Genomic DNA, 19,743 nt, shown 5'->3' on the forward strand with positions numbered 1-19,743 from the left:
CTCACTTTTATCCTTCTGTCTTTGCAGAAATCAGGATGGTGTATCCCTCATCTCAGGTACACAGCAGAACACCACCGTTACCTTCACTGCCCAGCCTGGCCCCAACGTGCCTGCCCCATCACCGTGCCGACAGGCCGAGAGCCTGCCTCCCCACCACCACACCCCGAGTCCTATCATGTCCCCGCCGGACTCTGGCCTCAGCTGTGCCTCTTCCCTTCCGACCTCGGCCACTTCCCCAACCATGACGGACGTATTTGGTCTGCCCACACCGCCCCTCAGCCTGGGCACGGGGCGTAGCCGTTCCCCTTCCCCGCTCACCCTTATCCAGGCCGCATCAAACAAGCCCTTTGCCACCAAACCCGTCCTCATGTGGAGCAAGCAGGATGTGGCCGACTGGCTCGAGAGCCTGAACCTGGGCGAGCACAGGGATGCCTTTATGGACAATGATATCGAGGGCAGCCATTTGCCCAACCTGCAAAAGGAGGATCTGATCGACTTGGGTGTGACTCGTGTGGGTCACAGAATGAACATCGAGCGGGCGTTGAAAGTCCTCTTGGACAGATGAGACTGGGCAGACGTCCTCACCAGGACTCCGCGCATCTTGTTCATAAGCTTCTTTTTCCCTCTTCCCTTATTTCGGTTCACTAATTTGAACAGTTTGTTGTCCTATCATGCTTTCGGTGGATTTTAGGAACTCTCACATCCTGAAGAAACTCAAGCGTTCAAAATATCCGCGTAAGCACAAGCGGTTCCCTGCGTTTCTGTTCCAAGAGCTCCGGCACCAGAGAGGACATTGAAGCCAACACACTGGTATGGAAACTACAAACATGAGCTGACTATCCTTTGGCTTTTAAGGACTTTGGCCTCCTTTGAATGCACTGAAACCAGCAGAGCTGGGGATCCATTTTCTATCTTTGCTAAGACAATTCTACAGAGAATATTTCTTCAGGAAAAAAGGGAACCTTTGTCTATGTATCAGCTGCCTATGAAATAAATATCTTGCTTTTTTTCCCCTCCTACACCTTCGACCAAGAGGTACACGAATCTTGGAGATGTGATCAGCGGGCATTTAGATGTCCCTCAGTTCATTCGCTGACAGTCCTAGAAGGGCCGTGGTCACTTGAAAACACAGAGGTCAAATCTCCCTACATGCGAACAAATGTAACCGTAGCAAGCAACAGGTCTCTCCACCATCTTGAATCTTCAAGTCTTGTAATACGCTAACATTGGATGTTTGTCTGAATGATCAACAATTCTCTTGGGTCTTTGAATTGTGGTTTACTATTAGGTGTCTTCCATATGGTAAGGAGGTCTACGGCATTCCCACCAACATTTTAATTTGTACCTTTAGTCAATACTAGTTTGCTTTGTTGCTCAGCATTGCTAGTCAGTACTAATTTCCAGCAGGTTTGAGTTGGAATAATGGCTCTTCACAGGAACGCATAAGATCTGAAATACTGAGGTTTAGTTTCATGGGTGAATAGAAAATAATTGAATTGAAGTAGACACTGACAATTCTGCTTTGTCAAATTTGACAGCTTTGAGTTGAACGCTGACACAATCACTCAGAAAGGGCCAGTATGTATCTGTCTTTTGCTTTAAAAATGTGATGAATTTTTCATTTAATAATTTATTTTTATGTACTGTATTTATTTTTTGTAATTATAATTCGCTAAACCATTTGATTGTTGGGTGGTAAAAAGGAACGTCCAGAAAACTACAGGAAACCTCCTTAATCTATACATATCAATGTCGTCAATTGTAACTGATACAGGAGTTCATACCTGTAAATTGTTGAGTATTTATTTGTTTTAATTTTGATTTAAATTTTATTTTTTTAAACCTGCAACCGTCTACAACACATTTTTAAGTTCAAAAGGAGATCAAAAGTTGTGAACTTTCATTTTCCCGTTTAATCAAAAATCAAAGTGCTTTTACTTGTTCTTTTCATTTTACGTCCTGCAATCATTTTGCTTTGCTCAACAATTGGAAGAAGTTTTGGTTGCTGTCTTACTACGTTATTCATTTAAACATGTAACTGCAATGTGTGCCTATCCGTGTTACAATTTGACACACCACAACATCTTTAGGTCATCTGAAGTTTAGTTGTGATCTTCTCGTTGTTAGACACTCGTTTCTCAGAGATTTATCAATTTCATCAGACTGTAAATGCCATAAAATCCCACAGGTATGGAATCGGACTAGAGATAATATTCATTTTTGTGATTAAAACATCACAGAGACACGAAAGGACAGCCAGCATTATACATTTCACCTTCAGTATTAAGTTCAATGCACTGTGGGTAACGCCGGAACTGAGGGAGAGGCGATAGATGAGATAGAGAATGGCTGTGAATGAAATGAAGTTATGACCGTTTAAAGTATGCAGTGAAGAGATTCAGAAATAAATTATATATATGTTTGCTTATCTCTCGACCTTAGAGGAGTTAGAGTTATCATCTCTATATATCTTATTTTAGGAAACAGCACAGTATTTTAAAGATTTATAGAAATATTTATGAAATTTTTATGACATTTAACTCTGATATGTGGTGTGCCAAAAATCTATGTGGTATCAGTTAAGAAGCAATACACAAATTTAAAGAACACTGTTTGGTCTTTCTTTGCCAGTATTCCACAGTACAGTATATAATATGAAATGAAATTTACATATACATAGGTCTCAGTGAATTAGAAGATATGAAAAATAATGAGATAATGGCTGTCACCTGCTTCTTTTAGACTATGTAATTAAAGAAAGAAGTTCAAATGTAGAGTTGTGTGGTGTGTATACTTGACGAAAACCAAAACGAGCACATATTTTAGGCCACTTATGCGGTCACATTTGCTCCGGCAAATTTCGCGGGCGAAATGCAGTCATTTCAACATCTGTCAGCCGCATTTACTCAAAGGTGCGAGTTCACACTGCAGCTTACAATAGGAACGTGTTACTTAAGTCAATAAGTCATTTGTAAAGTTAATAATAAGATGCCAGCAACGTACAAACCGGCAAAGTATTATCAGATTTGACACGACAAAAGTTCAGGTGAGCAATTTTTAATCCGTAAAAATGGTAATTAATGGTAGTTTTTTTAAATTTATTTTTTAAACCTCTGTAAAGAGCGGCTCACTCGAGTAGCGCGGCAAACCACAAAACTGGCGGGAGCTGCTATGATGGAGGACAGTGATCGGATCTAAACCTTCAGATGACACTCATATATCTGCATAAGCACACGACTCATTTCTCGAACTGTAAAACGTGACCGAAAATTCCTGAAAATTTACGAAATGACCAAAACGTGTGTGAACTCAACTGTATTAATTACTAACAAAAACAGTACTGACAATCGTATTCTGCCACTGCGTGAACATCCAGCGACTTGTGAGCAGTCGCTTTTATACATACTTGACAATGGATTTTTTTGCCCGCGAAATTTCGCTAATGTGACCGCACTTTTACACCATACTATATCTGCAAACTGACACTTTATATTCCTGGCAAATGTACGCAGATTCCGATTTTGAAAAGGCATTTTATATGAAGACACGCAGAAGTTTCCAGTATGGTTAGAGCTGGACTACGAGCTGTTTTTTCTTCATAGTTGTCTCTCTCACACACTTCTTGTGAGGAATGCATTCACTTGATTTATGTTGCTGTAATTTTGTGCTAAACTAGAATTCATGATTAAAATCGAAGAGAGACGTTTTTGTGACTGCACTTTCCTCCAGATCCCTCGATACTTATGTATTTGAAACAACCAAAATTTACGGGACGAATAAATATGATTGCACAACCTGTTGTCGAACTCACGTAGTAGCTCTTGTTCCTTCCATGTGTTCTGTTTACATAGTTTGTCTCGGGGCGGTTTTCTGTAAATTTGTTACATCCATTTCAGGGCTTGTTTTGCTTGAAATAAAATGTTCCCATTATCAGCATGCTGTTCAATGCTCTGTCATGACCATACACGCTGTCTTCTCACGTTTCAATCATGTATTAATCAGCAGAACGGCCTCTTCATTTATTTTTCACACAAACCCTGCCCTCTGGTGTTCATAATGTTTTTTTCCCCCCCCACATTGTGCAACTCCTGTAATGACACAACAATATATTTGTGTGTTTATTATTCAGAATTCTCCACCATAACATGGTTTCATGCAAAGAAACATACCAGCTGAAAAAATATATTTTCCTAAAAGCGTGATCCAAAATAAGCAGTATTTTAATATTAGTTAATGGTGAGCACATCGCTTTGGATTTCATGGCTGAGCTGCGTCTGCAGATCACTCAGTTTCTTCTTAAGTACAGCGAAAGCCGACATGACAATGGTCTCCGGCCGAAGTGAACCGCAGGACTCCACGTTGTAATAGAACCTGGATGAAAGAAAATAATGCAGATTTATACTGACATGTTCTTTTTTTGCATTAACCCTCTACTGAGGCATGTTTTCAGAAATGTTTTTTTTTTAATCCATAAAAAATGATATTTTTAGTAAATAAGCTGCATTTTAAAGCAGTCATTTTAAAGAGAAATTGTTTGTATATTACGAGAAAATGCTTAAAAGTCATTGTTGCCTAGAAGCAATATTGTGATTGTGATTAAGTTTCTCAATATAGCTACAGAATTTCATATAATACAATAACACAGAATATCACAGTTATTTAGTATTTGTATATATCCTTATGTATGTATGGTTTTTAACTTCCTTACCTTTCTGGCTTGCCATTAGGATCATATGGAGCTTGAACTCCATCCTCTTCAATTTCTGAATATTCACTTTTAGGCCTGATAAGCAAAAGGTGAGCAAAGGTACATAATTATACATTACATTTTTTGACAAGTAAAAAGTAAAACTAAATATATGAAAAAAGCTTTAATTAATAATTAATATAAAATAATGCAAAAAAAAAAAAAAATCTAAGGATGGTAGATTTTTTCAGTGTACATTATTTTATTTTTTTGCAATCCGGGTGTTCATTTATGTACACTGTAAAAACAAATGACACTCCATTGGAGTACATTTCACAAGACAATACTATTTCAAGTCTTCAAATGTCCACATTTAATTTGAGGTGTTACTTGCCGTTTCTTTGTAAAATTTACTAGGAATTTCTGAGTGAAATTTGTTTCAAAGTGTGTACCTGATTACAAATACTACTCATTTAGTGTGATCAAACCATGCCATAAGAACCATACCATTCCTGTGGAATTGGGTACACCGTGTGTCTCAGTGCATTGTCTGGGTCGTACTCAAACGCCACCCCTGCAGTGGGATTCCATTTGGCGTGCTCCTTGCCGAAACCCTTTTTAGCGTAAGCTCTGAGACGCAGCTCCTGACCCTTCCGCAGCTTCACCAACAGGATGTCTGTGCGAAATCCCCAAATGATCAATACTAATACATCTGAGTGATTATACAGAAAATTAGAGAGGAATCTGACCCACCATCCTGCTCCACATAGTCATTGGGATCGTTGTCTCGACTTCTGGATGTTACCTGAAGAGCAAGATACATCACATAAGAAAAAGCAAATTGTGTATATGTGCGTTTGTGAGGAGACTCCACGTACAGGAATGACTCGGGGGTTATTGGACAGGAGATCTCGTGAGGTCACGTGTCGCGTCTGGTCTTCTGTACATCTCACATCCAGCGTGAGCTCAACCGAACACTCCGGACAGAAATCATCACATGTGCAGTCCTAATAGGAAACCAAAGAAAGCAAAATGTTGTATTTTACTTCTCTACATTTAATGAGATGAGTCATATTCATAAAAACAGAAATGCTGGCATGGGGTTTAATACACTTACTCGTGAGTACTGCATCTTGTCAACAATGTCATCACTTGTGAGGGGAATTAGCCCTATGAAAGAGGAGCATGATAACTGCACTAAGCACTATAAGAAGAGTGATATGAAAGATTTGGAAAGATTTTGCACATACGCACCCACTCTGTGTGCAATAAACTCATCATGTAGCACAGAGGAGTTGGCATCAATCTGAACCCAATCGATAGCTGGCAAACAAGCACATTACATCAGATTAACAGATTTAAAAGACAAAGTGCATAATTAAATCAACCGCTTTTGTGTAAAAATGCAGCAGCCAGAAGACAGATGGTTTGATTCTTACCAATGGTTGGGACTTCTGACATGAATACACGTCGAATTGAGTTAGCCACCCTGAAACGAATAATAATGCAATTTTTATTTGGAAATATACATATAATAGTAATTTTATAATAATAGAATTATAAAAATATTTATCAAATATTTATCATTTAAAAGTTCTAATAAAGTTACAATACATATTTAAATATAATACATGTATATGTGTGTGTGTATAGTCTAATTATTTATATATATATATATATATATATATATATATATATATATATATATGTGTGTGTGTGTGTGTGTGTGTGTGTGTGTGTGTGTGTGTGTGCCATTCTACAGGACTGGTCCAAAGTCAGAGTTGGAAATATATTGAAAAAATGTGTCTTTTCCCAAAATATTTGTATGCATGCAAACTGTATAATATCCAAGGTACACATTTCTAGTAATTGTGCATTTAATTCTCATATTGTATTTTCAGAATTTTTTTTTTTAATATTTGTCCTCTCCCCAAATTATTCACTACCGAAACAGTAATAATAATTACTTTATTGACCTATTAAGGTTTTGCATCAACAGTATATATTTTTGCTTTTTTTAAAATATATTTTTCAGAGGTAAATCAATAATTAAATTTTTAACAATATTTCAAGTGTAATTTATGAGATTTGTTGTATTTTGAATCCAATGTTTTTTGGCAAAAAGTTGATCATGCTGATTTCAAAGTTAAGGATTCATTAGTCTGAATATACATTGAACCAAAAACTATCATAACATCTTAGTTGATAATTCCATATACTTTATTTTTGACATAACATCCCATGTTTCGGTAGTGACAGTAATGCTTTGGTAGCAACCACATCGAATTACAGAATTTTAACTTGAATACTAAAACACTACTAAAACATACTAAAATGTAAAAAAAATGCATAACTGTATTAAAAGTTTGTTTATTTCCCCCAAATATGCTATCAAATACTCCCCAATGATGACATGTTTTGGTTATGACAATTTTATGCAATAACTCAAAAACAAAGATGTCACTACCAAAACTCCACCAAATGTTTCGGTAGTGACAATTTTAGATACTTTGGAACCTAGCTCAAAGATGCTAATCAGTACATGGTTAGCTAGCACAGTTCTGAACAGTGGTGCACATATAAAAACAATGTTATGGAATAACTCCCAAAAAAGTGTGCTTAATTGCAGAAAAAAATGTGTTCGGTAGTGACGTTCCTTAAAGTTACACACAGATTTTCAGATTTTCAAAAAATGTACCTTAAAAACTAATGATGAGCCTTTTCTACTCACACTGTGTAGCTATGAGAGATCATAAATTTAGGGGTGTAGCTAAAATCAGTCTCAGCCAATGGCCTAAAACATAGGCTACACTGTTTCGGTAGTGACATGAAAAATGTGGGACACAGTTTTTATTTTACATAAAGTTTTATAATTTACAAAGAAAAAAGAAAAAATTTTGAACTCCACTTTTTAAAAGAATTAGAAAGATACTTTTAAAAACAACAATGGAAAAAATTACAAAAATTATTTCAATATTTTCATAAGTTGAAATTTAGGGGTTAGGGTTCGGGACAGCCACCTCCCAATTGAAAGTACCCAATAAATGATGACTTATATATATATAAGCTTACTAATATTTTAAACGTTATTGTGAAGGATCTTGAATACTTAAATTATTATTTTTTTTAAATGTGTAATTTAATTACTTTTCCCTTGAAAAAGTAAAGTAAGGGATTACTCTTATTTTTTCTGTAATTTAATTACAGTTACTTCTTGTGTAATTGAACTTGATACTGTGTATAGACTGTAGAACATTTATAAACAATACAATAGTGGATTTAACTTCAAAATTTAAAGTCTTACCTTAAAATGCATGCTTTTTATGTACCCTTTTCACTTTAAATACTTTGGTGAGTTAATAAAAAAAAAAATTTGCGTCCAATTCTCACTATTAACTTTTTGGTGGTTATTAGCATAAATCTTATTGGGATATTGGCTGTTTATTATTACTTAAAAATCACATATTAATGTCTTATTCTGCAAGACATTCTAAATCCTTAATCCTACCCAAGTCTTAAACTTAACAACTACTTTACTAAGTATTAATAAGCAGTAATTAGGAGTATACTGAGGCAAAAGTCATAGTTAATAGTTAGTTAATAGTGAGAATTGGACCCTAATCTAAAGTGTGACCAGAATAATTTATGTAGTTACTTGAAAGAATTAAAATAACCGTTTCATGTCTTTCCTTGTATCATTAACTTGTCGAGGTTGATATAGGATTTAAAAAGTAAAGTAATTAAATACTTTTTGGAGAGAGTAATTAGTACAGTAATCTAATTACACTGTTGAAGATGTAATTAGTAACTAGTAAATAATTACTTTTTTAGAGTAACTTACCCAACACTGGTTGTGGGATGGCCCATATACATGTGCATGTGTGTAATATATATGCACACATACTATGTTGTTCTTTTTTTTTTTAAAAAAAGAATGGCAATTGGCATGGCATTATGGCAATATCATGGTAAAATTATGGTATTAATAATACCACGGTACCATACGCAGCATGGTCCTTACCAGACGCATACACCATAATATTTACATGTTAACTTACTCCAACAAAATTTAAAAACGTATTATTTTTTGATAGTGATAACTCAGTGAACATGCATTTCAGTGTCATTAATATAACACACTTTAATTAAACGATAAATGGTCGTTTTCACTCACGCGAGATCCGTGTTCTCGATCACAAACTTCACATTCTCGTCCGTCAGCTCCGTGATTTTCACTGTGGGCTGGTTGGCATACGGCATAGCGAAATTAGCTCAAGATTAAGACGCTAATAAATAAAATAATTATATATGCGGTCCGTTGTTCATTCGCTCCAGCACCGAGCGCCTCTTCAGCACAATAACAAACCGCAGCAGTTCATTGGTCACTAGCTGCCCTCATTCCGTTAGCATCCGGATCACCACAGTACTATTTCCGGTTAAACATAATAAAGGTCCTCATAAATCTTTATGCGTCAGCCTGGAGTAGAAGTCCTATATTAACGGTGTCTTTGTGGACTTCTAACTTAACTAGTGAGCGGTTTTAAAAATGTATTAATTCATTATGATATTATCTCAAAATATCATCTCCACTACAGTTATGGTAAACCATAGTATTTATTAATGAGAAATTTATCATTTTGGAAGAGTTAAATATGCAACAACAAAAATAACAGACCAAGACACTGTTCAGTAAATAGGTTACCCTTTATTTCTTTTAATGAGTGACTCGCCAGTGAGTTTGACACAAACAGCATGAACATACATAGGACTCTCAAATACAATTTACATTTATATTCCTCTTTTTTTCTTTTTACAAACGCAGAGAAATGCCTGAAAAGAAAACGGCCTCCTCATTGGGCTCAGGTTAAGATAAAGACAGAGGAATTTGTTATGGCACAGCCGACCCATTTAAAAGTGCTAAGGGTGTGATAATCCACCCTGTATCATAACACAAACACTTTCACTGAAATGATTTCAAATTGTTTAGTTGGTTTAGAGCGGGTGAGTGAAGTATCAGACATTTGTGCAGCATAGCCGAGGAGTCAATGAGTAAAAGACAGGACAAAACGAAGGCAAGGAGCATCAGATGAAACTCATCGTCTCTGGTTCATCCCTGTTAGGTTCTTCAGCTGAGTGAGAAGAGAGTTTACTATTACAATTAAATCAAATGAAACAAAATGTTTTGTTTTTTTAAACACTTTAAAACGTTCATTTCAGAGATTGTGTAATATTCTATCATTAAACAATTAAGAACATCAAAATAAATTAGTGCTGTCAAACGATTAATTGCATCCAAAATAAAAGTTTTTCTTTATGTAATATGTGTGTGTTCTGTGTACATTTATTATGTATATATAAATACAAACACATGCATGTATATATTTAAGAAAAATTTTATATTTCTATATTAAATATATTTATATATAATATAAATTATACAAATATAAATGTATAAATACATGTAAATATTTTCAAAATATATCCTGTATGTGTGTGTATTTATATATACACAGTACACACATATATATATATACATAAAACAAAAACTTTTATTTTGGATGCGATTAATCGTTTGGCAGCACTAAAATAAATTTAAAGTAATAAATATTTACTAAATTATAATTAAAATAGAAAAGTAATAATTCAAAATATTTCTCATTAATAACTTACATTAATATTTTATGTATTTATAATTAATAAAAAATACAAATTAAGTATTTGTTAGACTTAAACATGACAAACATTTCGCTTTCATATAATCACTGAAATACAGACCACTTGTAATAGGTGAATTGATATTAGGGCTAATATATTTCTTTCTGGAAATTGTATCATTTTAGTGTGGTTACCGTAATTGCGGCTCCCATAAGTCCTTGAACCACAGCTTCTCCTGTGGCTTGCACCTACAACAAACATCATCCAGTATATTAGTAACAATATTTACAGGAGCATATATGCCTGGAGCAAAAATGATTTTTTTATTTGCTTCTCATTAGCTATGGAAAGCAAGACTGCATTAACCTGTTTAGCCGTGTTTGCCATGTTAACTACATCCTTTATGCGATTGTCGAGGAAGGCCCATGTCTCTTCAAAGTCAGGAGAGGAGTCCTGCACCATCACCAGCTCTGTGGTGTTATAGATCCCTGTCAGTGCCGCCCGCCGTGTGTACCAGTTGACCTAAGAGAAATGCAGAAGAAATACTGGTGGATGAGCAGACCAAAGCATGGAAGAAGGTAGCGAGTGGGATCAAAGAAGCCACTCACGTCTGTCGAGCGATCTCCTGCGTAGTACCAAATGTCATCCACCATCGTGGACAGGTGCTTCAGGCTGTCGGGGATGTTGTGGGGCAGTAGCAGGATGCTCATGGCCTGCAAAGCCAGAAGAGACACAACACTGAGGGCATCCATCATTTCTTATAAATTATTTCTTTTTAAAAATGAAAAATCTGAAGTTTTGAGAGAGGAGTTTGCATGAGGCAGAGGATACCTGGGGCCATGTGTCAATATAAGGAATCAACATCCGCAGTCTCGTCTCCACAGCATCTTTCAGAAACTCGGCTGTTTTCTTTGATCTAATGCATTAGAAAAATTCATGTAGGTTTTTAAACAAAAAAAGCAACAAAAAAAGTATCATGTGTCTTACACTCTGCCTCGTTCTCAAAAAAAGTATTATTATTTATACACAATATATTAATGCATTATTATAATTTGCCCAATAATATAATATAATATGCAATATTAATCCCTTTAATGTTAATAACAATAACAAAACAAGTGAACTCAGTTTTTAAACCAGTGATATTATCATTTATCCAAAATAATCCACAAGAAAAAATACAATAACTGAAAAAAAGAATAAATTAATTTAATAATTAAAAAAACTGAACTCAGTTTTTAAACCAGTGATACTGTCATTTATTCAAAATAAACATAAAAAAATCCACAATAATAATAATTTATACAATTATAATAATATTAATCCAAGCAATAATAATCCCTGTAATTTTAATTACAACAAAACAAGTGAATTTAGTTTTTAAACACATGATATTGTCATTTGTCCAAAATAATCAAGCAAATCCATATTATATTAAATTGTATTATATTGCATTTTATTATATTATATTATATATCATATCATATCATATCATATTATATATTATATGTGTGGGTGACATAGATAAATGTCTACGTCCACAATTATAATTTTAACATGAATATGGCTATAAAAACATCAACACAAGGTGTTTCAATTTTAGAGTCATCGGTGAGTCGTAACAGGGCTGTACAATGATATATATATATGGGTCAATGACATTTTCTGTCCGATTGCAATTTTTCAGTTAAAAACTGGTTTAAATGCATAAAAAAGATGCCATATATATGAAGGGCCTCTCCCATGTACGAACTCACTTTAACTTTTCAAAAAACATTAGTTATTTGTAATTTTTCTATTATTCAAAGTGTCAAAATATCTTGTGGTGCGACCGTTTGGCCATAACTTTTTTTTTGTAAACATCTTTGAAATTACCCTAAATTTATTTAGATTAATTTTCTGCACTATTTGGCATGATTTCCATTTTATGAAATATCATGTGGTGCGACCATCAAAAAACTACCATTTTGGGACTTTTATGTTGAAATTCATTCAAAGATAAGACTTTGCATCATATAACAATTTGCCAAGGACCCATGGAAGCATCAGGCAGGTTTGTAAGTCTCTTTCAAATTTGGAAAAAAATAATCTTTTTAACAGCTGGTATGTAGTTACCACATTTGGATATCATGTGGTATGACCTCAAAAAACAATGAATAATAAGTTATTTCTGCAATTATTTATTTTCATTATAAATTTCATAGTGACCTTTTGTGGGAAGCTAGCTTGTTTTGTTTAGGTGACCAATTCTGTGCTTGTAAATTTTGATTGAATTTGAAAATATCATGTGGCGTGACCACTGCAGGGTGTTTTCCATTATAGATATATGTCCCAGATTGGCAGTTTTTGTGCTTTTATATTCAATTGATGGTTTATATATATATATATATATAAATAAAATACTTTATTTTAGTATAATTTGGAATATATTTTTATGCAATTTGGTTCATTTCAGACTGTTTATGTTTAATCTTTGTACAATATGAGAAAAAATGCAAAAAAATAAAATAATATGAATTCAGAGCATGTAATTTTAATTTGGAAGGTATCTTGTTTCAACCGTGAAAAGATGTCAATAGACACCATTTTTCAAGTTCAAGTCCACCGACATTAATTTACTCTCCTGTCTGGTTTGTTTGTCGGCTTTATAATATGTCAGACTGCTTGTTAATCAAACTCCTGGCGAAAGGGTCAATTGAGCAGCCAATATTGGGCAAAGTACAGAAATAACTGGGGCAAAAGAAATGCCTGCAGTTAATTCCACGTGCTTAAATGCAAATACTTTGTTTCTAAACACATTAATTACTGAGAACATTTAAAAAAAAAAAAAAGTTAAGCATGTTAAGGAAATTTAATTTTAATATAAATCATGGTCGCGCCACATGACATTTTTTAAGGCTACGGCCAATTCATCTAGATGAAAAAACACTAAAATCACTTAATTTTAAATTTTAATATTAATTTATGTGTACACAACATTCTTAATGTTTGAACAATTACAGTAGATATTATTTTTTGTATTTTAAAATTGGCCTGTCGAAAATCCTTATGTCAATGACCCCTATATATATATATATATAAAATGTAATTTTTAAAAAGGGTCCACCGTTAACACTTGTTTCTTAAGTATATTAGCATGTTAAATAATTAATAATATTAAACTCACTCTGCCTGGCCAAGCTGGACCTGGTTATTTTGCTCTGCGAGTGTCTCAGCAAGTTGAGCGTTACACTGCGCAATGAAATGCAGGACCAAGTCTCCGGCTCCATTGTTGAACATCCCAGTGGAAGCTGATGACAGGCCAAGAGTCTGAATCACAGAGCATATTATTACAGTTATATTGTCTAATACAATATTTACATTTAATATTTACATAACTGCTTTAAGAAACAAACCTCTGCTCCAGCTGCGATGGCCTCCACAGTCCAGCCGTGCTGCGGAACGAACTCTAGAGCCACGGTCAGGATGCGAGCTTGGAGCTGCTCTTCTGTCTCATAGTCTTCACCGTGTTCACCACTCTGATCTTGAAAACTTGAGATGCCAAATGGACAAGGTTAGATTAAATGACTGCAAGGTTGACGAATTTAAAGGGATAGTTCACCCAAAAATGAAAATTACCCCATGACTTACTCACCCTCAAGCCATCCTAGGTGTACATGAGTTTCTTCTTTCAGACAAATACTATTGGAGTTATATTAAAAAATGTCCTGGCTCTTCCATGCTTTAAAACGGCAGTGAATGGCTGTTGAGATTTTGAAGCCCAAAAAGTGCATCCATGCATCATAAAAGAACTCCACATGGCTCCAGGGGGTTAATAAAGGCCTTCTGAAGTGAATCAATGCGTTTGTGTAAGAAAAATATCCTTATTTAAAACTTAGCTTTTGCTAACTGTCGTACAAGCGTTTACGAGAGAGTGGTGTTCCAGAGGATGACGTAGGGACATAAGCTCCGGTGAGAAGTGATGAATGCGGAAACACAAACGAGAGAGCAAAACAAAAGTTCACAAATTAGAAGTACAAAATGAGGATTTGTAAAGGAAAATGTCAGAAGATTTTGATACAAGCCAAGAGACTGGTTTTCCTTCGCTGTAAACAAAACTTGGTTCTTGCGAGACTAGCATACAGTATTCTCACCAGTGCTTTTATTTATATATATTTTTTATTATAACGATTGTATTTGTCCGAAAGAAGAAAGTCATATACATTTAGGATGGCTTGAGGGTAAGTAAATAATGGGGTAATTTTCATTTTTGGGCGAACTATCCCTTTAACTCTTGTATTTCGTCAGGTCTGGAGAGTTGGGGCTTGAACCTGGTGTTTGGCTGGGCATCTTCTGAAGATTCTCCCTGTGCTGAAGAGGACGAGCTTTCTCCAGCTGTGTGAACCTCATGGTAAGATGGAGGTGGCACAGACGTGTCAGTTTTAGAGTCACTGGCCAGTCGTAACAGGGCGGCACGATGGAATCCACGTCTTACATTGCTGCACTGGGGACTAAGTGTGCCTTGAACTGCAACTGTAAAGGTGTATTAAACATAATTACCATGCAGCAAATCGCTCCATAATTAAATCATAAAGAATGTTCTATAGTAATAAAAGCATTGCAATGCAATGATAAAAAGTTTGCACAATGAGCCTTCAGTTTTTGACTGACCCTGGACCACAAAACTAGACTTAAGTCGTACGGGTATACTTGTAGCAATTACCAACAATACATTGTATGGGTCAAAATGATCAATTTTTCTTTAATGCCAAAAATCATTAGGATATTAAGTAAAGATCGTGCTCCATTAAGATATTTTGTAAATTTCCTACCGTAAACATATCAAAACTTAATTTTTGATTCATAGTATGCATTACGAAAAACTTAATTTGGACAACTTTAAAGGTGATTTTCTCAATATTTAGATTTTTTTGCACCCTCAGATTCCAGATTTTTTAAATAGTTGTATCTCAGCCAAATATCGTCCTATCCTAACACACCGTACATCAATGGAAAGCTTATTTATTCAGCTCAAAGAAAAAAATGACCCTTATGACTTGTTTTGAGGTTCAGGGTCACATATAATGGGTCAGACTCAATGGAGTGAAAGTGAAACAATCACAAACAAGAATTAACTGGAAATTTAGCATGTATTTATATTCCCTATTTTGCAAAGGATAAAATCTGCTTTAAACACTAAACTGAGTTTTCTGCAGAGCAACTGTACTCAACCAGCTCGTTTCAAGTTAACCATTATTTCAATATGCATTTGCCATCAGGCTGAATCACACAGCATTCAAATATTATGGATTGTCAAATGCACTTTCTGTTTGCAAGCACAATCCTGCCCTTCATGGTCACCTTCTCTAGTCGCCCAGCTGACTTACATTTGCCATACTTGGAAGCAGGCAGAACTATTTACAACATACAAAAGCCCTCAGCAGCTGTCACGTGTGACTACTGTTAACTTTTAAACACAAAGACGGTGGACTGAAATGCTAACGCCAGACGACTCTCACGTCCCCCCGCTTACCGCCGCCGAGACCCCGCAAGGCCCTTCCAGCTCTCAGTCCTCTAATCAGCGCCGCCATGTCCAACCACAGCGGGATAGCGTTGCGATAAACAGCATAGCAAACGTTGTCAGCTGATAACTGTTGCTAAAAACCATTGTTACTCTAGGAGGCGCTCGGCGGCCCAGTAAACCGAACTCGCTGTTGAGCCGCATTGAAATCTCACTACGTTTATTTCGCGCAGTCTTCATTTCTATAATATAAAGCACAAAAATGTAATTGTATTTAATCAAATGCATCAGAATCTGATATAAAATATATATCCGCCTCAGCAATCTTTGATAAATTTATTACATAAAACGCTTTGTTAGGTAACCACAAACGGAGGTGATTGGCCAATTCTAACAGCGCGGAGAAAAGTAACACATACCACGTGACAACGCCTTCTACGCGCTGCAGCAAAGGCGGTCTGAGTAACAATTGATAGCTGAATAACAACACTAAGAAATTGTATTTTTTATTAAATTTATAATAGACATTAAAGAGTTTAAATATGAACACCGGTTTTTAACGTCCATTGTACTAACCAATCAGAGAAAGCCTCTGCACAAGTATGTTGATTGCCGCTCTATGCTTTTACTCTAGAAACAGTAAAGTCATCATTTCAGCGCGACGCCTGCGTGCAATAACCTGCGACATTATAACTGCGACGTCCATTGTGACCGGTGTTGGAAAACCATTATTTAACAGGTTGGATATCTTTTTTTTTTTCTTCAGAAAAACTAGTTGGTTTTTTTTGTATATTCGGTGTATTTGACTGTTTTATGGTTTTTGGTTATACTGAATGTCGTGTTAAGAGCGTTTTCGTTACATTGTTATTGATATCTCTCTCTGAAACGCAATGGTATGTGTTTACTTTGTGTTGTAACTGCACCGTCATTATGATGCAGCAGATATTACTGCAAATGTTCATTTGTAATGCTTAGTGTAGATAAGGCTCAAAACACGTATTTGAGCCTTTAATATTAATATACACATATTAGTAGATGATGGCAGACCTTGGACTGAAGGAGGGGGACAGAGTGCTGCTGATATGGACTCAGCCATCATCTCCCACTGCACTGAAGGAGTTTGCTGAAAGCATTGGCACTGTTGTTGGTAACCAGAGTCTGGTGTCTTTGGAGAACATGGAGAGACTACAGCTTTGTAAGTACAAAGGCATATGCGTTTATTGCTTTCAAGTCTCAATCTGAGTTAAAGAATTTAAGGAATCATTCACCCTCAAATTCTGTCTGTTTTAGCGTCTCACGCAGCTTCAAGTTACGACTGGGTTCTCTCAGGCCTGCTGACCGACAGCTCACCAGTCCACAGTTCAGAAATGTTGGCTGAGATGGCCAGAGTAATGAAACCTGGTGGCAAACTTGTGCTAGAAGAGCCAGTAACCGGTATCTGAATCAGAACGGCAGTCTGTACAGCATTCTCAAGTGAAATGAATCAATGCTAATGGTTCACCTTATAACATTTTTCTTAGGTTCTGAGGACAATAGTGTGAGAACCGCTGGGAAACTGATGTCAGCTCTTAAACTGTCTGGATTAGTATCTGTCACCGAGGTCAGTATTCAGTGTTGTTGTTTTTTTTTAAGCTGATTCAGTGTAGGACTGGGTGATATACTGTAGATTAAACATATACTGTTTTTTTAGCCTTTTGAAATTATTATTATTATTAATGTTTATTATTTATTATTGTAATAACATTTAATAATACTAATATTTTTAATCCTTTTTTAAAATGTCATTATTATTCCACAATCCACATACTATTATTATTAATATAGTATTGATATTGATTTAATAGTTGATTTTAATAAAAATATAATAATAGTAACTTTAATAATGATAATAATAATGCTGTCAAATGATTAATCGCGATTAATCGCATCCAAAATAAATGTTTTTGTTTACATAATATAAGTATGTGTACTGTTTATTTATGTATATATAAATATGCACACATACAGTATATATTTTGAAAATATTTACATATATTTATATTATTATATTTTTATATATATATATATAAGCATAACAATTTTTTTTTGCATGTGTTTGTATTTATATATACATAATAAATATACACAGTACACATTCAAATATTATGTAAACAAAAACTTTTATTTTGGATGCGATTAATCGTTTGACGGCACTAGATAATAATAATTTCAAAATTCACATTGATGCAAACAAATTGTTGAATCAAGATTTGAAAATGATATATCATTAAATTGATCATTATTATTTTTAATTTATTAATAATAATGTTTATTATAATAAAAACGTATAACAATTGTAATATTGCTAATTTCAAAAAGACTGAAAAATGCCTCACGTGAACACTTGACTGATGACGCACATATTTTTCCCAGGTAAAGATAGAGCCGCTGAGCCCAGAAGCAGCCGCAGCTCTGAAAGAACGCACAGGGTTCCAGGGAAACACGCTTTTAAGGGTGCGCATGTCGGGATCTAAACCTAACTTTGAGGTCGGATCCTCAACACAACTGAAACTTTCCTTTGGCAAGAAAACCACTACAACAGGTCTGTGGTTTTTAAGAGTTGGTGCGTTATATGTAACACAAGTTCATGAGATTACATCTCCCAGTTCTGAACTTTCCCCCCACAATTCTGAGTTTACTGTATATTGCAGCATATCACTTATATCTAAAGAACTGAGTTTTAAAAAAATTTCCTCTGTTAAAAAAAAAACAAAACTATTGCGAGTTTATAATTTCCAATTTTGAGAGATGAACTCCCAAAAAAGTTCTAAATAAAAACTGTTGCGAGATATAAACTCACAGCCATAAATGCGAAATGTAAACTCACAATTATGAACGAGTTTATACCTTCCAATTGCAAAACAAATTCTAATTGTGAGATGAAAGATCTTTTTATTTTGTGGCAAAAACGAGCTTTCATGCATGTTGACGCATTTAAAATGAACAACTTAATAAATCCACAACACAACATTTGTTTTCTGCAGAGAAACCAGCTCTTGATCCAGGCACCGCACAAAAGTGGACTCTATCGGTCAATGATATGGATGACGATGATGTGGTATGTAACAATCGGTTTTGGCATCTGTCAATTTTGTGCCTTTTGTGTATCACCCACCACATTGTTCTACTCCTTCACTCTGTGTAGGATTTGGTAGATTCAGATGCACTTTTGGATGCTGATGATCTGAAAAAACCTGACCCATCCTCTCTCAAGGCTTCCTGTGGAGATGACTCCAAAAAGAAAAAGAAGGCTTGCAAAAATTGGTGATTACCTTAAAGTACATAAAAAGTTCTTAAGAATGTATCCATCCAATTAATATGACTGTTCTTGGTCTGTAGCACTTGTGGTCTTGCTGAAGAATTAGAAAATGAGATTAAAGCAACTCCGAAAGCCAGCCAGCCCAAATCAGCCTGTGGAAGTGTACGTATTTTTATAATAAAATCTGTTATTTCCTTGTACAAATTACGACTGAACTTTTGTATAAATTGACACTTGACATTTTTCCTCTATAGTGTTATCTGGGCGATGCCTTCCGATGTGCCAGCTGTCCATATTTAGGCATGCCTGCCTTCAAACCTGGAGAGAAGGTTCTACTGGCCAACACTGATACAGCTGATGCATAGACTCTCACTTTTGAGACATTATTACATTCCGTTACCATTCTGCAACACTGAGGCCCAGATTGCATATCCATCTGTGTAATCAACAGGGATGCAGTTCACAGAGTGTCATTTGACAATTGAATGCACTAAAGCTACCCATACAATAAATAGGCTACATGACAAAAACTGAAAATGTTATGCACTGTTTGGTTGTAGATGTCTCTTTTCAATCAGAAAATGGTCAAAAAAAAATATTGCT

At 35.2% G+C, this 19,743-nt stretch overlaps 4 protein-coding genes across 7 annotated transcripts in view; 2 read left to right on the forward strand and 2 right to left on the reverse strand.

Annotated features, from left to right (window-relative positions):
• The window catches only part of shank2b (SH3 and multiple ankyrin repeat domains 2b), a 102,440-nt gene extending 98,630 nt beyond the window's left edge, over positions 1 to 3,810 (forward strand). The window contains exon 25 of the mRNA XM_058767224.1: positions 28 to 3,810. Coding sequence (XP_058623207.1) covers positions 28 to 565 — 538 coding nt within the window. The 3' untranslated portion in view covers positions 566 to 3,810. The remainder of the gene's footprint in view (positions 1 to 27) is intronic.
• Positions 3,811 to 4,105: 295 nt separating this feature from the next.
• polr2c (RNA polymerase II subunit C) lies at positions 4,106 to 9,095 on the reverse strand. Its single transcript, XM_058767223.1, has 9 exons — positions 8,862 to 9,095; positions 6,127 to 6,176; positions 5,942 to 6,010; positions 5,805 to 5,857; positions 5,566 to 5,694; positions 5,441 to 5,492; positions 5,195 to 5,363; positions 4,709 to 4,783; positions 4,106 to 4,371 (listed from the first exon to the last, which is right to left on the reverse strand). Exons 1-9 carry the CDS (start codon positions 8,945 to 8,947, stop codon positions 4,227 to 4,229), a joined length of 828 nt encoding a protein of 275 aa, XP_058623206.1. The 5' UTR covers positions 8,948 to 9,095; the 3' UTR covers positions 4,106 to 4,226.
• A 277-nt stretch (positions 9,096 to 9,372) lies between these two features.
• On the reverse strand, positions 9,373 to 16,008 carry coq9 (coenzyme Q9 homolog (S. cerevisiae)). Its single transcript, XM_058766588.1, has 9 exons — positions 15,855 to 16,008; positions 14,653 to 14,854; positions 13,738 to 13,873; positions 13,509 to 13,651; positions 11,174 to 11,258; positions 10,951 to 11,055; positions 10,709 to 10,864; positions 10,537 to 10,590; positions 9,373 to 9,816 (listed from the first exon to the last, which is right to left on the reverse strand). The coding sequence occupies exons 1-9, from the start codon at positions 15,910 to 15,912 to the stop codon at positions 9,781 to 9,783; spliced, it is 975 nt and encodes a 324-aa protein (XP_058622571.1). The 5' UTR covers positions 15,913 to 16,008; the 3' UTR covers positions 9,373 to 9,780.
• A 261-nt stretch (positions 16,009 to 16,269) lies between these two features.
• On the forward strand, positions 16,270 to 19,535 carry ciapin1 (cytokine induced apoptosis inhibitor 1). 4 transcript variants are annotated; one of them, XM_058766600.1, is made up of 9 exons: positions 16,270 to 16,581; positions 16,878 to 17,037; positions 17,133 to 17,276; positions 17,363 to 17,442; positions 18,255 to 18,423; positions 18,866 to 18,939; positions 19,027 to 19,145; positions 19,221 to 19,302; positions 19,395 to 19,535. In XM_058766600.1, the coding sequence occupies exons 2-9, from the start codon at positions 16,878 to 16,880 to the stop codon at positions 19,503 to 19,505; spliced, it is 939 nt and encodes a 312-aa protein (XP_058622583.1). In that variant the 5' UTR covers positions 16,270 to 16,581; the 3' UTR covers positions 19,506 to 19,535. The 4 variants fall into 4 exon arrangements, with proteins under 4 accessions (XP_058622583.1, XP_058622582.1, XP_058622584.1 ...); XM_058766599.1 differs by having other exon boundaries at positions 16,276 to 16,581; positions 16,875 to 17,037; XM_058766601.1 differs by lacking the exon at positions 16,270 to 16,581 and adding an exon at positions 16,594 to 16,735 and having other exon boundaries at positions 16,875 to 17,037.
• Positions 19,536 to 19,743: the final 208 nt, after the last annotated feature.

The sequence above is a fragment of the Onychostoma macrolepis genome, chromosome 25 (assembly GCF_012432095.1).
Source record: "Onychostoma macrolepis isolate SWU-2019 chromosome 25, ASM1243209v1, whole genome shotgun sequence".
NCBI classification, from domain to species: domain Eukaryota; kingdom Metazoa; phylum Chordata; class Actinopteri; order Cypriniformes; family Cyprinidae; genus Onychostoma; species Onychostoma macrolepis.

Excerpts from the sequence above, each read along its gene's own strand:
- polr2c (XM_058767223.1), bottom strand. The coding sequence starts at position 8,947 with ATGCCGTATGCCAACCAGCCCACAGTGAAAATCACGGAGCTGACGGAC. Across the intron at positions 6,177-8,861 it reads ATCGAGAACACGGATCTCGC|GGTGGCTAACTCAATTCGAC; the intron begins GTGAGTGAAAAC and ends TATTCGTTTCAG. Across the intron at positions 6,011-6,126 it reads GTCAGAAGTCCCAACCATTG|CTATCGATTGGGTTCAGATT; the intron begins GTAAGAATCAAA and ends CTTGTTTGCCAG.
- coq9 (XM_058766588.1), bottom strand. The coding sequence starts at position 15,912 with ATGGCGGCGCTGATTAGAGGACTGAGAGCTGGAAGGGCCTTGCGGGGT. Across the intron at positions 14,855-15,854 it reads CTTGCGGGGTCTCGGCGGCG|TTGCAGTTCAAGGCACACTT; the intron begins GTAAGCGGGGGG and ends ACACCTTTACAG. Across the intron at positions 10,865-10,950 it reads CAGGAGATCGCTCGACAGAC|GTCAACTGGTACACACGGCG; the intron begins GTGAGTGGCTTC and ends CATTTCTCTTAG.
- ciapin1 (XM_058766598.1), top strand. Across the intron at positions 17,277-17,362 it reads GCTAGAAGAGCCAGTAACCG|GTTCTGAGGACAATAGTGTG; the intron begins GTATCTGAATCA and ends CATTTTTCTTAG. Across the intron at positions 17,443-18,254 it reads GATTAGTATCTGTCACCGAG|GTAAAGATAGAGCCGCTGAG; the intron begins GTCAGTATTCAG and ends TATTTTTCCCAG.